Below are 20,489 nucleotides of genomic sequence, written 5' to 3'. Positions count from 1 at the left end.
CACTGTCTCTCTTGGTTTATAATCTGTTTTCCCCTGTAACCTCTTCTCTATTTCAAAGCAAAAGGGGAAAAAAATGCCTTCAGTGGTCAGATCTATCTGATCCTATGTCTTCGTTGGATTTAATGTAAGCAGATTGCCGATCAGCAAGGATGAATCCAATCAAGCGAAGGGGGAGGGGCAACAATCTAGGGCACTTTTCCATTGACTGCTGCAGGCCAGGAGATTAGAGGAGAGAAGCAGGGATTGGAGGGGGGGGGGGGGGGTAATAGAGGTGCCGCAACTACGATGAAGAAGAAGCCTTTCATTCGGCGATGCAACACTAAATCTCACATGCATTCATCACCTTCACCTCCACTTGTCTCCCCCTCAAACACAACTACTCTTGGATAAAGAGATGCAAATTTCCCTCCTCCTTCTCTATTCACTTCTTTTTTTTTTATAATTTCTACCATATGGACGCCAGCAAGGATGGGAGGGGGCATAGTGTTTCTACAAATAAGCATGACTACTGGTTGATTTATCCTCAAACTTTCCTCCCTCCCTTCTCTTTCTCCTTCCATCTACTCATCCCTCTACCACCAACGCCCAGTGATGGCTCTCCTTCCTCTCATCTCTCTCCTATTTCCAAAGCTTAACTTCATTGTCTCAAGCTCCACTCCGCTTTCATCTTAAGACAAAGATTTATGTAAATCTTTGGGCCCGGCGTTAATGTGGAGCGCCATGTGAGAAATAGCATCCCTAAATCGTGGCATTGTTGTTGAAAATGACAAGGCAGGCCCGTTAATCCTACAATGCGATCATCCAAATGTGTCATAATGCTGTGTGTAGGCAGGCAAATCTGAATATCAAAAAGACGGCACACAACTCTTATACTGCGCCTTCAATACTTCCACAGCTAACACTCTACGTCCCTCCATCTCCCTATTTCTCTCCAATTCGTTTTAAAGAACTCACAGGAATCAAACACAAAGTGTCACATCTGAAGTCTGTTGCAGAGCAAAACAAAAAATCCCTATCATATTTGGCTTTTCTTTATTATTTAGCCTGTTTTGTCTTGCATTTTAAGGATAATTACAAACTACACTGTGTAATTGTCTAAGTGGCCACGATTATGAGTTCAAATAAATCAGGGCTTTCTGCTTTGTCACAAAGATGTATTTATTTCAGAAACAGCAATAGGAGGCTTTGTGGATGGACAGTATGCAGATACAAAGACAAACAAAGAGCTGTATCAACACGTTGAGTTAAGTCGCCACATGCATGGAGAATTTAGAATTTAGTCACTCACCTCTTATTCCTTTATTAGGAATCAGTACAAGAGGCAGAGCTGCTCCGTCCTCTTGATCACCTGCGGGGCAGCATTCTGGGATCAAAATGAACCCAGCACAAGTCTGATGAGAATCCATTTTCCAGTGGGAACTTTACAGTGGAAGTGAAGCAGTGACCGAGGAGGTCATATGGGTGTTTTTGGAAAGAGCCATGAAACAGGCATGCCAATCCATTTGACTTGGACAAGACTGCTGAATGTTAATGTTAATAATTATCAGCCATGTCGAAGGACGCATTTCTGATTGGCCGTGAAACCTGAAACGGTTAAACACCCATCCTCTGCCCCTCCATCCCTTTCCTCCTGGCTTTACCTCCTGACATGTGACACCTACTCGTCTGACCTCTTCTCTCTTTCTCATCCAAACTGACTCCAACCCCCTCCCTCTGTCATTCCTCTGTCATCCAGTCAGGGAGGAGCCCTGCAGGGGGATTTTGTCAGGGAGAATAGCGGCGTTGATCTTGAAGGCTTAAGACCCTACTGTACCTGTCAACAGTGTGGCTTTGGTGCTGACGACCAGCGGCTTAAGTCATTTGAAGTTGCTTTTTTTAATGAGGAGGGGAGGAGGTGCAGCGAATGCTGACAGCCAGTCAGGGTCTTGAAATAATTCCATACCTCTGAATAACCAGAGGTGTCTGTCTAGCTTAATCCCCCCCCCCCCCTCTCTCACTCACACACACACAGACACTTTAAGGTAGTGGAAAATAAAAGCAGATTGCAGGGCTAATAATGAAGAAGTGGTGGCAGAGAGGGGGAAATCCTTGTCTTGTCATTATGTTAACTGACTCTATGAATCAAGTCATGTATTTCTTATTTGAAAAATGTAATTCAATCATTATGTTTTGGTCACCTTTTATGATATCGGCATTCCTGGGATCCAAATGGATCCAATTACCTGCTACTATTTCTTATACTTTTATAAATTGAATATATTAAAATAAATAATTTTGCCAGAAAACAGTATAAATGGACAGCAGTAGATGATTTGTCTGATCAACAGTCAAAAGATATTCAGTCGATTATTGTAAGATGAAGAAAGCATTTTCATATAAGGAACTGAATCTTTGGCCAAGTTTAAAATGTGACAAAAATTATGAATCAATTCAATCAATTATTATTTCAGCTCTAACATTAATGTAATTGCTTTCTAAGTTGTTTCAGTCAGGAATTTGTTCAGGGTGTTGTTTTACCTGCGATGCACACAAATGTGATTTTTAATCTCTCTGTTAAGCGAGGCTTCACTCCTTTCTCTCCCTCTCTTATTCAGTCTCATTACTTTGCTCTCACTCTCTTTCTCTTGGCTGGGATAATCCCCCCTGTAGGGGACTTCAAAGTGCAGGCCAACCAGGGAAAAGCCTTAATTACCCATTTGCCTTGAAACTCAAGCCAAATCACAACTCGCCCCGGTCTGTCCGACTCCGTACTCCTGCCTCCCACAGACTAATTGTTGGTCTGGATTTCTTCTTTTTTTCTTTTTCCTCCTCCACAGTGAAAGTGGAAGAATGAAATTAAATCAGAATCAGAGGGAAAATCTGATTGTGAAGCAGGTGATAAAAGTGTTAGTGACCTTATTTTATGAAGCTGATTTACCTCCATGTGTTAGTTAGAGAGTGAAATTCAATGATGTGAAAAATTGTTTCTCTCCAAGAAAGTGCTGTTATCAAGATAGATGTTTAGTATTTTCATATTTTACTATTGCAAATACTATCATTAGTAGTTATAGGAGTGCAAAGCTTGGTAAGGTCAATTCAAATTTACCTCAATTCACTCACACTACTCTGCTCCTCTGCTTCCTTCACTGGTTTCCATTGGCTGCCCGTATCCGTTTGCCCCCCAATGGTATCAGGACAGCAAAGGTCTATATATCTTCCACCGCAAACTAAAAACAAATCTCTTCCGAATATACCTTGAATAAAAGTTTAAACTAAAAAATTTGTAACACTTAAATTGCACTTACTTATATCAGTTTGTAGTTTGGTTTTCTTGAAGAAATGGTACTTTCTTGAATCTGGGTTTGTACCCTCATGGTTGAATGCACTTATTGTAAGTCGCTTTGGATAAAATTGTCAGCTAAATGAAAAGTAATGTAATGTTAAACTACATACCACATTAGCTGACAAAAGTTTTCTTTTATTCTTCTAAGTATCCGATTTAATTGTCATAATTTGTCCTTTATTCATTTTGATCATCGAAAAGCATTAAGCCCCATAGATTGATGGCAAGGTTCAACACTTTAGTAACAGTGCAACCTCTGAAGTGGTGCAGAGATTCTGACGAGGGACGTCAGTCAGAACAGGAGAAAAGACAGGTGCTGTGGTTGATCATAATGGTTGAAATTAGCTCTTAAATATTTGACTCAGACCGATCTTTCTGCTACTTCTCGATTTACGTTCGGTAAAAATTCAAAAAAATGTCATCACTCTAGGAGATCAACATTTGGCTAAATTCCAGACCTGGTCACACAACTTGTCTTCTACCCTTCCCTTTTTACTCGTGATGATGTGCCCACTGACCCAGTCAAGGACTCGCCACTATAGGGGTATTGCATCTTGCGTACATGTCGCGATGATTTCTGAGGACGTGTACAAACCTACTCACCAAATGGACAAAGGATTCGGGAAGCAGCCATCTTGTGTGCATGTTTCCAACCATTCATGTATTATGTTTGGGGTGCTGTGTACATATTTATTCAGTTTTTAGAAACCTTGGGTCATCAATGAACTGAATTGAACTTAATCTCTCTCCTTTGCTACTTTTATAGTTGATGAGAGGAGCTCATGTGTTTGGTCAACAGACCCCAGCCACTTGGTCTGTAATAATGTGCTCACCAGTGTCAGTGTTTTGCATGAGTGTTGTGTCACCACGACTATTGAACATGCTCAGTTGTGTTTCCATCTGTGTTCTATTGTAGATGCTCTAAAATAATTCAAATATATCTGTAGTATCTGTAAAAAGTATCACGCAATGTGTAGTTTAAGATAGAGCATGGCCATGTAGGAGGCTTCAATGGAAACGCTACTCCTTCAATCTGCATAGTGTGATGTCACGTGTTGCCAAACTGCATTGTGGTTCCATTGCTTCACTCTTTTTGTGTTGTACAGGCATCAGCCAAACAAATCACATTCATGTCCTGTCTGACATCAATTGTCAAAATGGGGTAGAGACTGATTATTGATTTTTGCAGTAGGATATCGCCCTGTTGTCAGACATTATTTACTCACCGGGACACAAACCAGAGAAACTAAGCCTGGGCAGAAGAGGCAGAGACAGATAGGGAAGCAAACTAGCCTCGTTACAAAGTCGGCCAAGAAAGACAACTTTTTCAAAATGATTGATGATTGTCATTATAATGATTGCGTTAGAACCAAGAATCAACTGTCAAGTTTTACAGCATTGCGTATGTGTAAGTGCTCCCTAACAGCATAACAGTAAATTATGTGTTGAACTTTACAGTAGGCCTACAGGATATACACTAATTCAGAAATTACGAAAAACCGATGGTAGCACTCATTGTTTCACTCTTATTCATACACACATATACACATATTTCTGAAAGTGTCCTGTTAATGACTACACTTGGAAGTGCTAGAAAAAAACATTAGAATGCTTTTTATTTTCTATTATTGTTGAGTATTAAAATGAGTAAATCTACAATATGTGTGATGGTAAAAGTCTGCTGTCATAAGACATACATGGAATGCCCTTTACTGGATTAATTCATGGTTTTAATCTAATCACCAAGAATTTTTTGTTTCTACTGGCTGATGTTCATATGATGGCAGGTCTTGTGTTGGCGTTCAGCAGCAGTAAATGTGCCTGTAGATGGTAAAACCTTAGTGCATGTAATACATTTTTTTATTCATGTTGTAAATGTGTCGTTCTTTTTGAGAGATCAGCTCATAGAACAAAAATGAGACAAACAAGCAGAGGGTGGATAATTGTAACAGCTTGTATTTGTGCTCTGTTCTCATGCTGAGAAATATCAATTGGGGAGGCATGTGCCTGAAAACTGACATGGAGGTCACAAAGGTCAAACAGAAGAATCCCCCCCCCCACACACACATACATACACACACACACCCGCCCCCCAAACACAGGAATTCACTGCCAGTGCCAGTTGGAAATCACAATCAAATAAAAGAAAAAAAAGCAATTCAAATAACAGTGAAGTCATAGAAAACTATGTACAACCAATGTAAACAAAACATCAACCTGTGTTTTTGTCACTAAAAGGCTGTCATACAACCGTTTTAACCCCACTCTGTACAATGTGATTCATTACAACAGTACAAATGAATTAGGTTGTGTTTATCCTGCCCAATGAAAGGAAAAAAGATCATGGCAGCCTGTAGGTTGTATCTTGTCACTGGAATGAAGTCACCCTCCCTTTGCACCCAGTGTAAGAGCAAGACATCCCCAGCTACTCAGAGTACCCTATTCACAAAGGATACATGAAGCCTACAAGTTAAAAAAGATAAGCTCCTCATTAAAGACAGCGAGTGCCTACACATGTATTTCAAACTGTCCATGAAGAATATTCCATACCAGAAGCAGGAAAATAGATACAAGTCAGGATTTTCATTGGGATTTTCCTGAAAAGCAGAACCAATGCTCCATTGTTTCTAAGGGAGGAACCCTACTTCCTCCAAACCAACCACCCACCCGCACCCAAACTCCCCTACCAAATCCAAGTGTGTTACTGCTCTGTCATTTTTTATCTCATTTATTTTTTATTTCATTACACCCAAGGCAGAATAAAAGTTACTTAAACTGAAGACTTATACAGTTACAGTGACAAAAACAGTTTAAGAGACCCACAATTTAAATTGGACTGCAAAATAAAAAATTCAAAACAATATTTTTTCTATTTTTGTAAAATGCCCAGGCATTCTCCAATATTACAAATACTGGTATACTTTGACAGTAAACAAGAAAAAATTTATATATATTCATATATATTTATATATATATATACTAAAACCCCGTCACCAAAATTAAAAAGAGGGAAAAAATTAAATTATATATATATAAACAATACACACGTCGCCAGTATGGCATTCAGAGGAACTTTAAAAGCAAACCTAGAAAAAAAATACTTTTTTGTTCAAAACACAAATACACACAAATATTATTTTACCCTTGTACTTGTTTCAATACTGTAAACTTATTTTAAGACACAGTTCACTAAAATCCTTTTTAGCTTCTGTAGTTCCTGATTTCTGTCCAGGTCTTCCTTGACTTTTTGTGTGGCTTTTGTTCACTCCTGGGATTTTCTGTTGAGGGACAAACATGTTCTTATGAGTGAGGAATTTGTTATATATCTATATATGTTTGTGTCTTTATATGTACATATGAATACACATATACACACAGACACATAAGTAGTGTGCTGGGCACTCCTAACCTAAATTCAGCATCGTTTCATATGTATTGTTTTAAATAATTGTAATGTCAAATTACACATCAACAAAAAAAATTATCTCATTCAATTTGATGCTTTATAAATCTGTTGCATTTGTCTTCGACAATAAATAAGAAGATTGTTATTCAAGGCACACTCATGTCAAACTGAATGGCAGTACAAAAACTGTTCTGGATTCATCATTATTATCATCATTATTTTTTTTTGTGTGCCAGCATTGGGAAAGCCATGCCTAACAACCCTGGGCAGTTCAATGCCAGTAGATCCCAAGCTCTAGACCCTTTTAGTCACTTTTTCTGACCATCTTTCTGTGTGTGTCTGACTGAAAACAAAAGGTGCAGGTCTGTTGTTAAGAGCTCTGTAATTTGTTTATTGACAACAATAAATTAGATCTGATTTAAAAATTAAAAAGTGCCATTATGAAATCAAACTAGGGGTTATGATATGTAAAATTAAAAAAGGAGCATGGAGCGAGCTGGTGTTGCTTGTTTAGTCCTACTATTTCAGCAAACATACACATTTCCCTCTTCTACACAAAATTGTCCCATACAAATGTAGCTTTGAAGAATTTGAATTCCTGCAGAGTGACTTCATAATCAGATTAACCAATATAACAATACAAGTCAAAATGTACTGCTCATTTCTTTTTATATAAATTTGAAGAATAAAATGTGAGACATACATTGAGCCCTATGAGATGAATTGTAATTTGTGAATATGGGCTATACAAATAAAATTTGATTGATTGATTGATACATTTCCTGCAGAAATCCAGCTAAAGTATTGACATCTGCCATAGTATGCACATATATTTAGCCCTCACCTAACTAAATCATGTTATCCCCCTCTTTGAAATAGTATATAGCTTGTCACTAAGCAGGTAGGCAAGGGCAAGAGGACATAACTGTCTCAAAAGATTTCAATTTATGATGAAATGTAAATGACTCTGAAACACAGGAGTGGGATAAATAAATAAAAGTAGTATTGCTCACCCTGAGATGTCCCTGTGCTCGCTCTCATATCTGGTTCTTCCATCTCTCTAAGTATTATGCATGGCTTCGTGGGCATTTTACACTCAATAAATAATATACCCTAGATCATATTGCTTCATGCTAAATATAATCAATTGGTTAGTTTGTAATAAGTGGAAGGGGTGTGGCAAGGAGAAGAGATGAGGGATGGTTGTAGCTTCGTCAAGATTTGGTACTATGTACCAGTCAGCAGCTGCCTTATCTAGAATCTGTTTCTTCTGGCTGGTTATGGTGTTCTCAGGAAGAAACCGCTTTGATTTTACATTTACTGTCAAATATGACACTCAGTGCTACATTTCCAATTATATTGACATGTTTAAGAATTAGCTCATGCTACAAGGCCAAGGATTGTTGTCCGCATATCATCGTCACACAAAACAAACTAATTCTAGCAATCTCAGTTAACACCACTGCCAACTTGAAGATTGAATTCAGCTTCTCTTCGAGAAAGCAAATTTTTCGCTTAATATTCAATTTTCCTACATGTGGCAGCCTGAAAGGTATAATTAAAATTGACTTTAAGAAAAAGAAAAAGGTTCTAAAGATATAATGTGGGTTACTAAAACATAGAGTAAGTTAAAGTCAAAGTATTACAAATAGAAAAAGCCTAAATAAAAAATTTACCTGCACATGCAAAAATACAAAATCCAATAAATACAGAAATTATTGCACAGTTAAAGGCTCCACATATGTTAAAACTCAACTGACTGATTGTTTTAAAAGGAACTCCAGATGAGGCAGTTTAAACAGCTTCAATTGGTTTTCTTTTTTTTTAAACTGGCAGTTTCTTAGGCAAAACCCAAAATTAACCCAAAATGAGAATCTCAGAAAAAGAGTATCCAGCTCCCCATTTAGTTTTTTTTTTTTTTTTTTTTTTTTTTTTTTTAAGTCAAAGTGTGGCACAGATTATGGAAATAAATAACCTGTTTTAGGTTCTCTCTGCTTGTTCAATTTTGACCTCATTGGTCATCAAATGTTCTCCATGCCACTTTTTCATGTGTTTTTCCAGAGTGCTGTACACGCTGAAGGGCATTTGGCAAATGTCACAGCGGTAGACGTCCTTACCAAGCTGGCCATGTGTCTTCATGTGGCGCGTGAGCTTGGAGCTCTGGGCGCAGGCATAGTTGCACAGCTCACACTTGTAGGGCCTTTCACCTGTGTGACTGCGTCGATGCACCGTCAGGTTGCTACAGTTCTTGAAGATCTTTCCACAGTATTCGCAGGTGTCAGACCTCCTGCTGTCCTTGGAGCTAGGTCGACCTGGTCCCGGACCTCCACCCAGATGCGGTGTGCTGCCCCCACTGGCGGTGCCGCTGCGGCCGGAAAGGCCACCATCCAGCAGGTCACCCGGAGGTGTTGAGAACCGCAGGCTGCCATTCTCTGATGAGTGCTCAGAGGAGGTGGCAAAGGGAGATTGTCTGGAGTCGGTGAAACCTAGGAAAGGGTCCTTAATGAAGTGTCGCGAGGCAGCGTAGCCCACCAACCACTGGGAGTAGACGTTCTCTGAGGGAATGTGGGGTGCTGGAGGAAGATCCAAGTCCTTCTCAATCTTGATCCTCTTATTTGAAGAGATGGACAGGCTGGGGCTAGTGATGGGTGTGGGCTTACGAGGGAACAGGCCCGAGAAAGAGTCACCAGAGCCACAGTTCCGGCCATTAATGGTGGTCCTCTCTTCCTGCTGGTGGTGGTCTATTTCGCAAGCCACTGAGTCTTCATCCCCAGTTTCCCGCAGCCCATCTGAGCCCCTCTTTGAGAAGGGCATCCTTTTACGATTGTCAACTATTAAATTATTGTACTGCTGTATAGAGTTGAGGCCCCCACCCTCCATCATCTTCTCAAGAGCGAGTGATGACTTCTCCTCTGATAATGGTTTAGAACCATTCTCCCTGTTGCGGTAGAACTCAGACTCCATGCTGAAGTTGGATTCTGGTCGACTCTCATTCTCAAGTTCCTCTTCTTCTTCTTCCTCTTCTTCTTCCTCGTTGCCTTCCCCCTGGAAGTCCCCGTCACGATTCTTCATGCCCTCACCTGTGACATCACTTGTACCTGGCTCTGGAGAGCTCGTAGTAGACAGTCCATCATCTGAGCGCCCGGTCAGGGATCCAGACTTGTGCATGTGTGTCTTCATGTGGCGTTTCAGTTTGCTTGCCTGAGAGCAGGCGTGGTCACACAGCTGGCACTTGTAAGGTTTTTCTCCGGTATGGCTGCGCCGATGCACGACCAAGTTGCTCTGAAATTTGAAGGTCTTACCGCAGAACTCACAGGACTTGACCTTGATCTGTGTCTGGGGAGGAGTGGTGCTATTTGGGGGCATTGGTGGTAAAGGGGGTGTGCTAAGAAAGGGAGATTTTGGTCCGGGCTGAAAGGGGTTGGGGTTTAGTAGTCGGTGCATAGGGTTTGCCCTGCTGGGTGATAATGGTGGTGTGGTACTGTTGTTGTTCCCTGCCAACTCACGTAATCGTCTGGAGAAGTCCATAGACTGGGACTCCATGGCCATAGGTGTTAGCCGCATCACCCTCTCAAAGGCACTAGGGTGCTGGGAGATGAGGCCCATTTCCTCTGCACTAAGGCGTTCCAGCCGGTGGGGGTCCAGGTGATGGCGGGGAGGGGGGCTGACAAACGGAGGTGTGTTGGGAAGGCGGTTCTCCACAAAACCTGGGGGAGGCTCCCGTAGCAGGGGACCTGTCATCCTTAGGAGATGGAAAGGATTGTTGTCCCCAAGAAAGTTGGTGAGGGGGGACTGTGGGATGGAGTCGTTGCCCATGGGCGGAGGCATAGTGATGCGGGGAGTGAGGGCTGTGCTAGAGGGGTTGGATTCCAGGTAAATGCGAATGCCATGGATGTTCTGGGCATGCTGCAGCAGGAACCAGGCGCTGGGGAAGGGCTGTTTGCATGTGGTACATATATAGCTGGAAGGCTCATCCCTGCCACCTGCGACACAGAAAGAGAAAATACTTGAAATATTTCAACCGAGACCTACTCACTTATTTGATGCGATTAAAACATGAGTGAGAGATGGCCAAGCCTTCTGAAGTAACACATATTTTCAGTCACAAAAGTAAACATTTATTCATTTTTTTAAATACCTTATTAGTAAACTTGACACCATTCGTTATTAAAATTGTCAGGAACTATAGCTTTTCTACAACAGCTTATTTCTAGTTACTCATGTGGTCACATAAATGCTACTTATCATGCTATTGAGAGGTGCCCTCTCACAGATACTGGATTGGCCAACATGAGGCGTTAAATCTCTCATAAACAGTATTGTGATTCTCAAAGTACAAACTGCAACGGTGTGTTTGTGTGTGTTTAGATTTACAGCAAGCATGAAAGAAGATGTATACATGTATGTGTATGAATTTTAAAAAACTGACAATCCCTACGAGCAAAGAATCTGTGATAATCTAATACTAAGCTATCAAATTCCTGGATCTTTGGAAGAGATAAAATCAGCTGAGAGAAACACTTGTTATTACATTATAGTGTGGATTTTATTATAATTTGACTAGAAAATGTAAAAATTGGTTTGTCCGATCACCTCTGACTGTCCCAGAATTTAAAAGTGACATACTTGTTTGGAATTTTAAATACCTACTCTACAATCAAAGACTTCTTTAATTTGTCAATCAATGACAATTAATGGCAAGAACACAATTTTGAGGGGATATATGATCTGTGATTTTAAGAATTAATTAACGCAAATGTTGTAATGGTGCACATACACAGATACAGGACATATGAATGGGTCCCGCTGTTCCTAGGTAACTTGCTACCACCATGAAAAAACTGAGCTTGATCTCGAATAAAGAGGAGCTCTCCTACAGTGAGTATACCAGGTATAAAAGCTACACACAAGCATTAAATGTGCTGAATATGGTAAATGGTCTGTATTCATATAGAGCTTTTCTAGTCTTGATGACCGCTTTACAGTACAGTTTTTTTTAACACTTTACCACTTTCTTCTATGAGAATGGCACAGCCACCAGGGGCTCAGGAGTACCGCTATACCCCCTGAGCCACACCTGCCCAAATGAAAGAATAAAGATGCATACGTTATATTTACATCCAACATGTTTGAAGATTTAAAGTTCAGTCTCTTTGTATTAATATTATTTTTTATTATATTGGAAAAAATTACAAAATAATAAAATAATGTAAATGTTGATCAAATGTATATACAAGCCTCAAAATATTATATTTTATTATATTTTGGCTTTTGAAAGAAAAACGCACAAAATAAAATTACCTTAAATAATTCAACAATAAGCATCTCAGTAATTTAATATCCCCCCTGTTAGACAGTTAACCTCTCCTCACTGAAACATTTCACCCAGTCGCTCACCCGTTTGTGTGAGTCAGTGTGGTTTGTGAGTGCGTATGTGTGTTAAGGAGGAAAGGCAAGAGGCGGAACAGCTGTTCACCTCCACAGTCCTGTAAAGCCTTTTGACTTAATTATAGTGGACAGCACCCCCCCCCCCCCCCCCAACACACACACATACAATGAAAATAACAGCTCCCCACGCCTCAGCTTTTGTCTGCACCTTTCTGTCTACGCTTTCTATGTCTCTCTCTCTCTCTCTCTTTCTCTCTCGTACACATACAAACACACACACTGTTTTACTACTAAAACTCAAGACCCACAACACCAAAAAAAGGAACCCGCACCTTCTGTTACTCTCTCTTTTCACTCAATCCTTTGATCCGTGAGTAAAAGAGACTGAGGATGAAGGGAGAGCTGAGATGCTTCTCCATCCTCAGTCCTTCAGCTGAACTTCTCATCTACCGACAGAAGTCATTTAAGGGGCAGCTGACGTTCATTTCTGCCCAACAATTAGGAACAGAGGCATTTGTGTGTGTGAGTGTGGGACAGAGAGAGTGATAGAGAGAGATAGAGAAAGTATGTGTTTCTGCACTGAACGCCATTTCTCTCTGGCCACAGTGGAATGAACGGGTAAGGGTATTTGTTTGGGGGAATTGTGTGTGTGTATTTGTTTGGGGGAATTGTGTGTGTGTGTGTGTGTGTGTGTGTGTGTGTGTGTGTGTGTGTGTGTGTGTGTGTGTGTGTGTGTGTGTGTGTGTGTGTGTGTGTGTGTGTGCGCCCTCCTGGGGGAAGGGAGACCAACGCAGATGGCAAATAAAGTATGCAGCCTGAGGCGAGAGCACATTATGCTAATTCTAATGTCAGCTGTACTTTAATATACGACTCTATTTAATCACCCCATTATTTCCTATTTCCATATGAAAAAAACAGAGGGAGAGAGAGAGAAAGAGAGAGGACTGCTCATTACATTATTTGGTAAGATGCACAGAGCATGTTTTATGGAGTGTTGTGTGTCACACACAAACACATATATAACACTCAAAGAAAAAAAACACACTACCTCATTGGCATTTGCAGATACTTTCTTTCCTTCTCTCCTCTCTGTTTCTGACTAAAACATACACACACGTACGCATGCACACACACGTACGCATGCACACACACACACACACACACACACACAGTTTGAATTATGAAATACTGAATGTACATTTCCAGGTTGTGCGCTATGTGGTCTCCATATTACTCGTGTTGTGGGAACCTGTATTTATTATTAAGATTGTCTTCCTTATGGGGACAAAAAAGGACTAAGTTAATGTCACGTTTAGGGTCAGGTTAGGGTAAAGGTTAAGTTATGGCTAGGGTAAGTTTAGGAGAGAGAGAGAGAGAGTGTGTGTGTGTGTGTCTGTCTGTCTGTCTGTCTGTCTGTCTGTCTGTGTGCTTGCTACTAGAAGAAATAATTCAGAAGAGTCAATGCTTTTCTTTACAGATGGGAGTCTAAAAATGGAAATATGTCAAACCTAATATTAGTTAAAGTAAATCTATCAGATTTAACAAATACATCAGTTATCAGTAATTCCAAATTAACTTGTGTGCCAAATTTTAGAGAATTCCCTTCAGGCATTCCTCATATATTACATCACAGAAACATGAGGTCACAGTGACCTTGACCTTTGACCTACAGCACCAAAATCTGATCAGTTCATCATTGGGTCCAAGTGACCATGTGTGCCAAATCTGAAGAGTTTCCCTTACGCAAAAGAGGCCAAACACATATTTGGGGAGTTTACCGTGATCTCTGATCTTGATTAGTTTATCCTTGAGTTAAAGTGAATGTTTGTACCAAGGCGTTCTTGTGATATGGTGTTCTAAAGAATGGGATGTAGGGACAGACAACCGAAAAACATAATGCCAACAGCCAATGGCTGGTGCAGACACATATGCATTATAAATCAGAGCAGAATGCAATACTAAACAAGTCTAGGTCCATACACAGAGGTAGAGAGGGTTGTCCTCTAACCAAAAGGTCAGTGGTTTGATCCCTGGCTCCTCTGCACTCTTTGTGCAAGATATTGAAACCCAAATTGCCCCTGGCAGTTGTGCTGACAGTGTGTGAATGATGATATTAGAGAAAGTGCTGCATATAGAAGCCCTGTGTATATGTATGTGTATATGTACAAAGCACTGTACAAATATTGTCCATTTTACCCACACACACACAAATATACTTTCACTAGAGAGTAATCCTGCTCAAAAAATGTCACTAGATGACATAATGAGCTAATCAGAATGACATCATGGCATTGTATTTGTATCATTGTATTAACATCTTGCTTAATATATGCTTGCTTCTCTGCCAATCTCTGTTTTCACATATAGCCTAAATTATTTAAGATTAACTGTAATCCGAATAAAACCGTTCTTATTAAAATGTTCTTGTGTGTTTTCAGACAACAGAGCCAATGTGGAATAACTCAAAATGATTCTCAGCCAAAGACGACTAAGACTTGTTAACTAGCAGTAACTTCTAAGCCAGTCAGTTGAATGAGACAAAGAGGTGTGTCTGTGGAGGGAAAACCTGAGCTTGAGCTTTTATTCGACTGAAATTAGGTAAGGTTTATCCCAAAGTTTCATGACTGGGTGAGAAAAAGTCACTAAGCAGGTCTGAAAGTTGTAAAGACTGCCTATAAATGCTGCAGATGACGTAATAGAAGCTATTTAAACCAATATAAGTGGCCTTTGCTATTTCAAAAAGAATGGCCAACAATGGCTCCTTCATCATTCAGTCTTTTAGAAGTTTGACAGTAATCAGATGATATCCCTATGAGACGAATTGTAATTTGTGAATATGGGCTATACAAATAATATTTGATTGATTGATATCACATTTTAAATGCTTCAGAACATTTTCGCATGTTAAGCCACAATGAGAGGATGTTTTTCCTAAGAGGATTCTAGAATCCTACAAGAGATTATTTCACCAGACAGGGATGTGGCTTTTAATATTTTAACAAAACAACATTTGTATAAGCAACATTAGATTACCTTTTGATAAATATATGTATTGCTGTTGTGGTAATATTACAATAATAGAACTTGAGATTTTTTTAATAATAAAAATATTATATATATTATGTCAAATATTACAATTACTAATAATAAGAACAGTTAAAATATATAGTCTAAAGTCTGAAATAATTAGCAGTAGTATATGAATATATTATACTGTATAAATTACAGTACAATATAATATCTAATTACCCAAATTTGTAAATAAAGCACTAAATTACCTAATTCCTATTAGCCATTGTTATATTGTTCTATTTCATAATAATAGGCTAACTTCCCTATAGCATCTAATTAAATTGCAAGTACAAAGGAAATACATAAGAATATAGTCATTTCTACAGTTTTAAATGGATAGAGAGTAAAATGGTGAAGTTATAAGATATTACTTTGAGAGAACTTATACTACATACAGATGTTGAAGGGAAGTGACCTCTGTCTGTCATATCTATCTCTCTGCTTCCTATTAGAGCTGCTCTATATCTGTGGAAGTGCAGTCTGGCCCTTTGCCTGTGTTTTCTTTGGCTCACACAATCTCTCCCTCTCTCTCACATACACACACACACACACACACACACACACAATTATCTCTGTCTTTCTCTCACACAATGGCAGCACAACCTGTTTCAACAAGTGTGAGTGAAATGGAAAATGTGTTCTGTTGTGGATGATAAAAACGACTTTCTTTTTTCCGACATTTCTTTTAAAGGATTGATAATTTTAGACTCATATTTTCACAGCTGAAGTTGTGTCACTGCTAAGAAAAACAATGCGATCATGCATAGTCACAGTGTGTTAGCATTTGACATTAAACATACTGTACTGCATTGGTGTGTGTGTGCCTGTGCGTGCGTGTGTATGTGTTTGTCCCCCAGAAGCAGCCATATGGAGGAGAAACAATACACACGAACATACATGTCTCCCTCCTCATCCTTCTTTACTTCAGTCGCTCTTCTCCTTTGTGTGTGTTGCTCCTTCCTGGCTTAGTTTCACACAGCATAAAACTCTCATTACTGACTGATTCCAGTTTTCACTATGATTCAATTTGCTATAATTACTGTGGCTGTCCCTAATAAAAAAGGGGAGAGAAGGAACTGCTAGAAATCCTGTACGAAGGTCAACTGGCAGTTAGCGCCATTCATTTTCATCTCAGTGTATTCATCTGGGGCGGCTAATGGCCCAATTTTCTCCCCCTCACTCCTCAATAAATATTGCTGGAATTACAGGTTAAATAGCTAAATTAAATCACAGCTATTACAGATTTGGGGGGTCAAATACGTAGAATTAAAGAGGAAGTGCAGATCGCTTTAAAGTGTGCGATTAATGTGACGGAAGAGCAACATTGGATTATTGTGTCAGATGATTACCATGATGATTTTTTTCTGTAGCTGGCAGCTGAATGGAAGGCAGACACAGAGACATGGGACTATAAAGAGCCAGAGCAGACTCACAATCTTTAACTGCGCTGACATGGATGTTTTACATTCACTTTAACTCATTCACTTTTAATATTGTGTCTCCATCCACATTGTTAGTGATGTTGTAATGATTTACTCCACACTATTGTTAACTCCTACTGTAAAATCAATGTTGTCGCATGGATCATGGGAATAATGTCACCCACGGAAATTCAAAGACACGACACACAGATGTGATCCTGGCTCAAGAGCATGGTTGCACCTGTGGATTTTCTACTGTTTACTTCTTTCAAGTGTTTTTTTTGATTTTCCATTTTAAAGACAATCAGTGTTTCAGTGTCGAGTTAATTAATTTATAGATCGCTCTACATGTAGGTGTTTCATTAAATCATCCCAAATCAGACTCGACAGGGAAGAAAGAGGATTAATGGGGAAAATTCACAGAAGGATGTGTGGCTACATCCATACAATTACCTTCAGTCCACACATTTGGGCCCCTAAAATGGAAACTTTTAAAGAACTCCAGGATTGCTGAGTGCAGAAATTGAAAGCTGAAAAAAAGCTATTGCAGAACAATGAAGCATGGTGGTTATGAGTCAGATAACTCGATTACTTGCGTTGAATGCAATTTTCACTATCAGTAACAGTGCCACATTATCTGTCAAAGAAAATATATCCCTGCTAAAATATCAGCGAGCAAAGCAAAGCTGACATGTGTGTGTGTGAGCATGTGAAAAGTTTCCTGATATGTTTTCTTGCATTACTAAGCCAGAAGCATCTTTACCATTTGTGTGAGCTTGAGGTGCCCCCTAACCACTCGCACGCACGCACGCACGCACGCATACACACACACACACACACACACACACACACACACAAATAAACAAATGTTTATTCTTTGCTTGCCCTGTCCTAGTGACATCATTAGTTCCTGGTATTCATTAGGTAGTGTGTTAGTTTTGAATGATGTGGTTTGAGAGCAAAGCTTTAACCTCATCCAACAGGCTTTTAAATCTGCAGCTTTAATTAACACACACGAACTGTTCCAGTGTGAAAACCCTATACAGAGTCAGCACCGACGGAGCCCAACACTGGAGACGGGGCGGGCTTTATCTGCTACTTCTGAGACTGTGATTCAGTGCAGCTACTTCACAGCTCCCGCAGCTCCACTCAGCCACACTGAAAACTCCTTCTGGGGAAACTGAGTCATCCCTGAGCTCAGTTCACATATTTAGCTAATGGCTAAAGACCAAGAGGCAAACCCTTACCTCTTGCTGCTATACAGACTGTTACTGTCAGCCTATATGCCATGTGCTGGATCAACATCCAACATTTGCTTCTTCTTTTATTTTATTTTTTTAAATTATGATGTGTTGAAAGTGAAAGGCTGAATGGAAAAATGGAGTTGCCTATGAAGACTTTTACGCTTAGATTTAAACTATTGAAAATAGGGAATTTGGGAGAAGAAATTCTGCTATTTGCCTCTCAGCTTAAGAGCTGTTCTTTTTTTGTCAAAAATCAAGGTTGGAACTTCCAGAAAACCCTCACATGAAATGACCCTGGTAATTGTCTTAACAAATATGGATATAAATCAAGCATTAGAGGAGAACCTCAGTCCACTCCAGAGTTAATGATGTGGTTCTCCTCAGATGTCCCAATAAGGCTGTTGAACGCTTTTTATCTCTGTTTTAGTTTCCCGCTTTTAGTTAGAATTGTCTGCAGGTTAAATCTCAACAGCTTGACAAGAGGAGCCAAATGAGTGCCCATGGCTAAATCTAGACATAGCCATACATACATACATACAAACATACATACATAAATACATACATACATACATACAAACATACATACATACATACATACATACATACATACATATGTATATACCTTATACATATATATATATTTATAATCATTAAGTGTTGAAAGTACAATAGAATGTCCTGCTTAAACTGCCTGGAGCTTCAGCTCTCTATCACTGACTTCATCTTCACTGATGTCTTCTTTTTGAAGAAACTTCAGTGAGCATTTTTAATGACAATTTCTTACTGCTGTATGTTGACCTCCAACTACCTGTAGAATGGCGTCACTCTCATCCTCAATCCATTTTATACACATTTTTCCTTTCTGGCTTTAGAACAGGAATACAATTATCCCAGCTCCTCATCCCACCAACAATGCTCTGACAGGCTCTGTTGTTTTACCAGCCATCAGTGGATACATCACCAGATCTGCAGATTTGATTCAGTTCACAGATCTACACCCAGGCTTGAAGAATCTGTCACAGGAACACTTTATGCTTTTGGTGGCAAGAAGAATCATGAGGATGTGGGTTAGGGTTAGGGTTTTCATTTTAGAGCTCATGTTTCAAAAGGTTCTGAGGAAATTATTGGATAGCTGAATGGAAGCAAAGTGAGTGTTGGTATCTAACAGAGCTGGTGGATGTCAATATGCAGGTCTGGCCCAGACAGAGACATTAACGTCAAAAGAATCAAAATGAGCTGCGTTTTCTTGTATTCTCTCTGCCTCTGTAACTTTCTCACTCTGCCTCTGTCTATGCAACTTTCGTTCTTCCCAGCATGTGTTGAACTTCAGCAGGAGCCCATCGTCTATATGTTATCCAGCCTGCAAAGGATTATCATTGTGCAAGATGTGCATGTCCATGTGTGTGTATAAAAGCCCTGACAGTGAAGACAAGAAGTGGCGGGAGGAAGGAGGCTTTGACATTCTTATGATATGCATTTGAAAGTAGGGCTTAGCTGATCATGGCTTCATCATTAGTGGGTGAGGAGAAGCAAGGAAGGAGGAATGGGAATAAGAGATTCTCTGTCCCTCACACCACTTAAGCAGGTAGCCAAAATTAGGAGGTGCGGTACAATCCGAAACAAACTACTGCAGCAAGTGAAGGTACGTGTGTGTGTGTGTGTGTGTGTGTCTGTTTCTGTGCCCTGTTAACAAATTAGAGGGATTACCAGGAGAGTGTGCCAGAGCATAGCAGCTAATCCCACACACTGGCCCACACCACTGCACCACTGCACCGGGAATGAGTGTGTGAGTCTGTGTGTATGTGTGTGTGTGTCTTGTGTGTGTATGTGTAGGTCTGTTTGTTTGCTATTAAAATTAATATTTTCAGAATAGTTCATGCTTTTCTTTACAGATGTGAGCCAAAAAAATAAAGCCAAGCCCCCTGGGGCATTTAATTTATTTATTTTAAATTTATTTATTTTAAATAATCTACTATCAGATTTATAGTAAATTCCCCAGTGGTTGTTCCGATATGTATGAGTTCATTCCAACAAATATATGAGGCTGCAACGTGTATGGGAACACCTTGGTTCTTAGCTGTTTGTCATGGTTCAGGTGAGGCAATTATTTAGTTCCAATGAAGGGAACTATTAATATAGCATATGACACAGTGACAGGATACACAGTCTGGTCTCTGACATGAAGGTCAGATTTTCTACACGACCATCTACCACTTCAAACGTCACTGTTTTCACTGACACGCAAAATAAATCTCAGTGTCAAGAATCGTCTCATACAGATGGGCTTAATGTTTCTATCTAATGTTGATAGAATAATTTGATCCCAACATTTTGTTGCTTGACCTACAGTTGCCTTTTTGACTGGTTCCTGTTTAACCACTTCTGGTGAATATGTGTGACTAGAATGGTTGCCTCCTAAACCAATCACACATGTTGAACTTTACTTCTACATTCTTATAACATATGTAGTGAAGACTGAAGGAATTCAATAAAAATGAACAAAGTATAACAATAATCATTGCAATAATTGAATTGCTTTGTGAGGTCACAGTTTACTTGACCTTTGACCTCCATTCTGACAAGCTTGTCCTTGAGTCTAAAGCTGCCTTCACACATCCACTGAAATCTGGAGAACT

At 39.7% G+C, this 20,489-nt stretch overlaps 1 protein-coding gene across 1 annotated transcript in view; it reads right to left on the bottom strand.

Annotated features, from left to right (window-relative positions):
* Positions 1–5,406: 5,406 nt before the first annotated feature.
* The window catches only part of bcl11ba (BCL11 transcription factor B a), a 30,654-nt gene continuing 15,571 nt past the window's right edge, over positions 5,407–20,489 (bottom strand). Inside the window, exons 2-3 of the mRNA XM_053435440.1 lie at positions 8,846–10,711; positions 5,407–6,600 (exon numbers count right to left, since the gene is read on the bottom strand). Coding sequence (XP_053291415.1) covers positions 6,524–6,600; positions 8,846–10,711 — 1,943 coding nt within the window. The 3' untranslated portion in view covers positions 5,407–6,523. The remainder of the gene's footprint in view (positions 6,601–8,845; positions 10,712–20,489) is intronic.

Source organism: Pleuronectes platessa, chromosome 11 (assembly GCF_947347685.1).
Source record: "Pleuronectes platessa chromosome 11, fPlePla1.1, whole genome shotgun sequence".
Classification (NCBI taxonomy): Eukaryota; Metazoa; Chordata; class Actinopteri; order Pleuronectiformes; family Pleuronectidae; genus Pleuronectes; species Pleuronectes platessa.
Note: the sequence above shows the minus strand (reverse complement) of the source record. Positions and strands in the feature narration are given on the sequence as shown.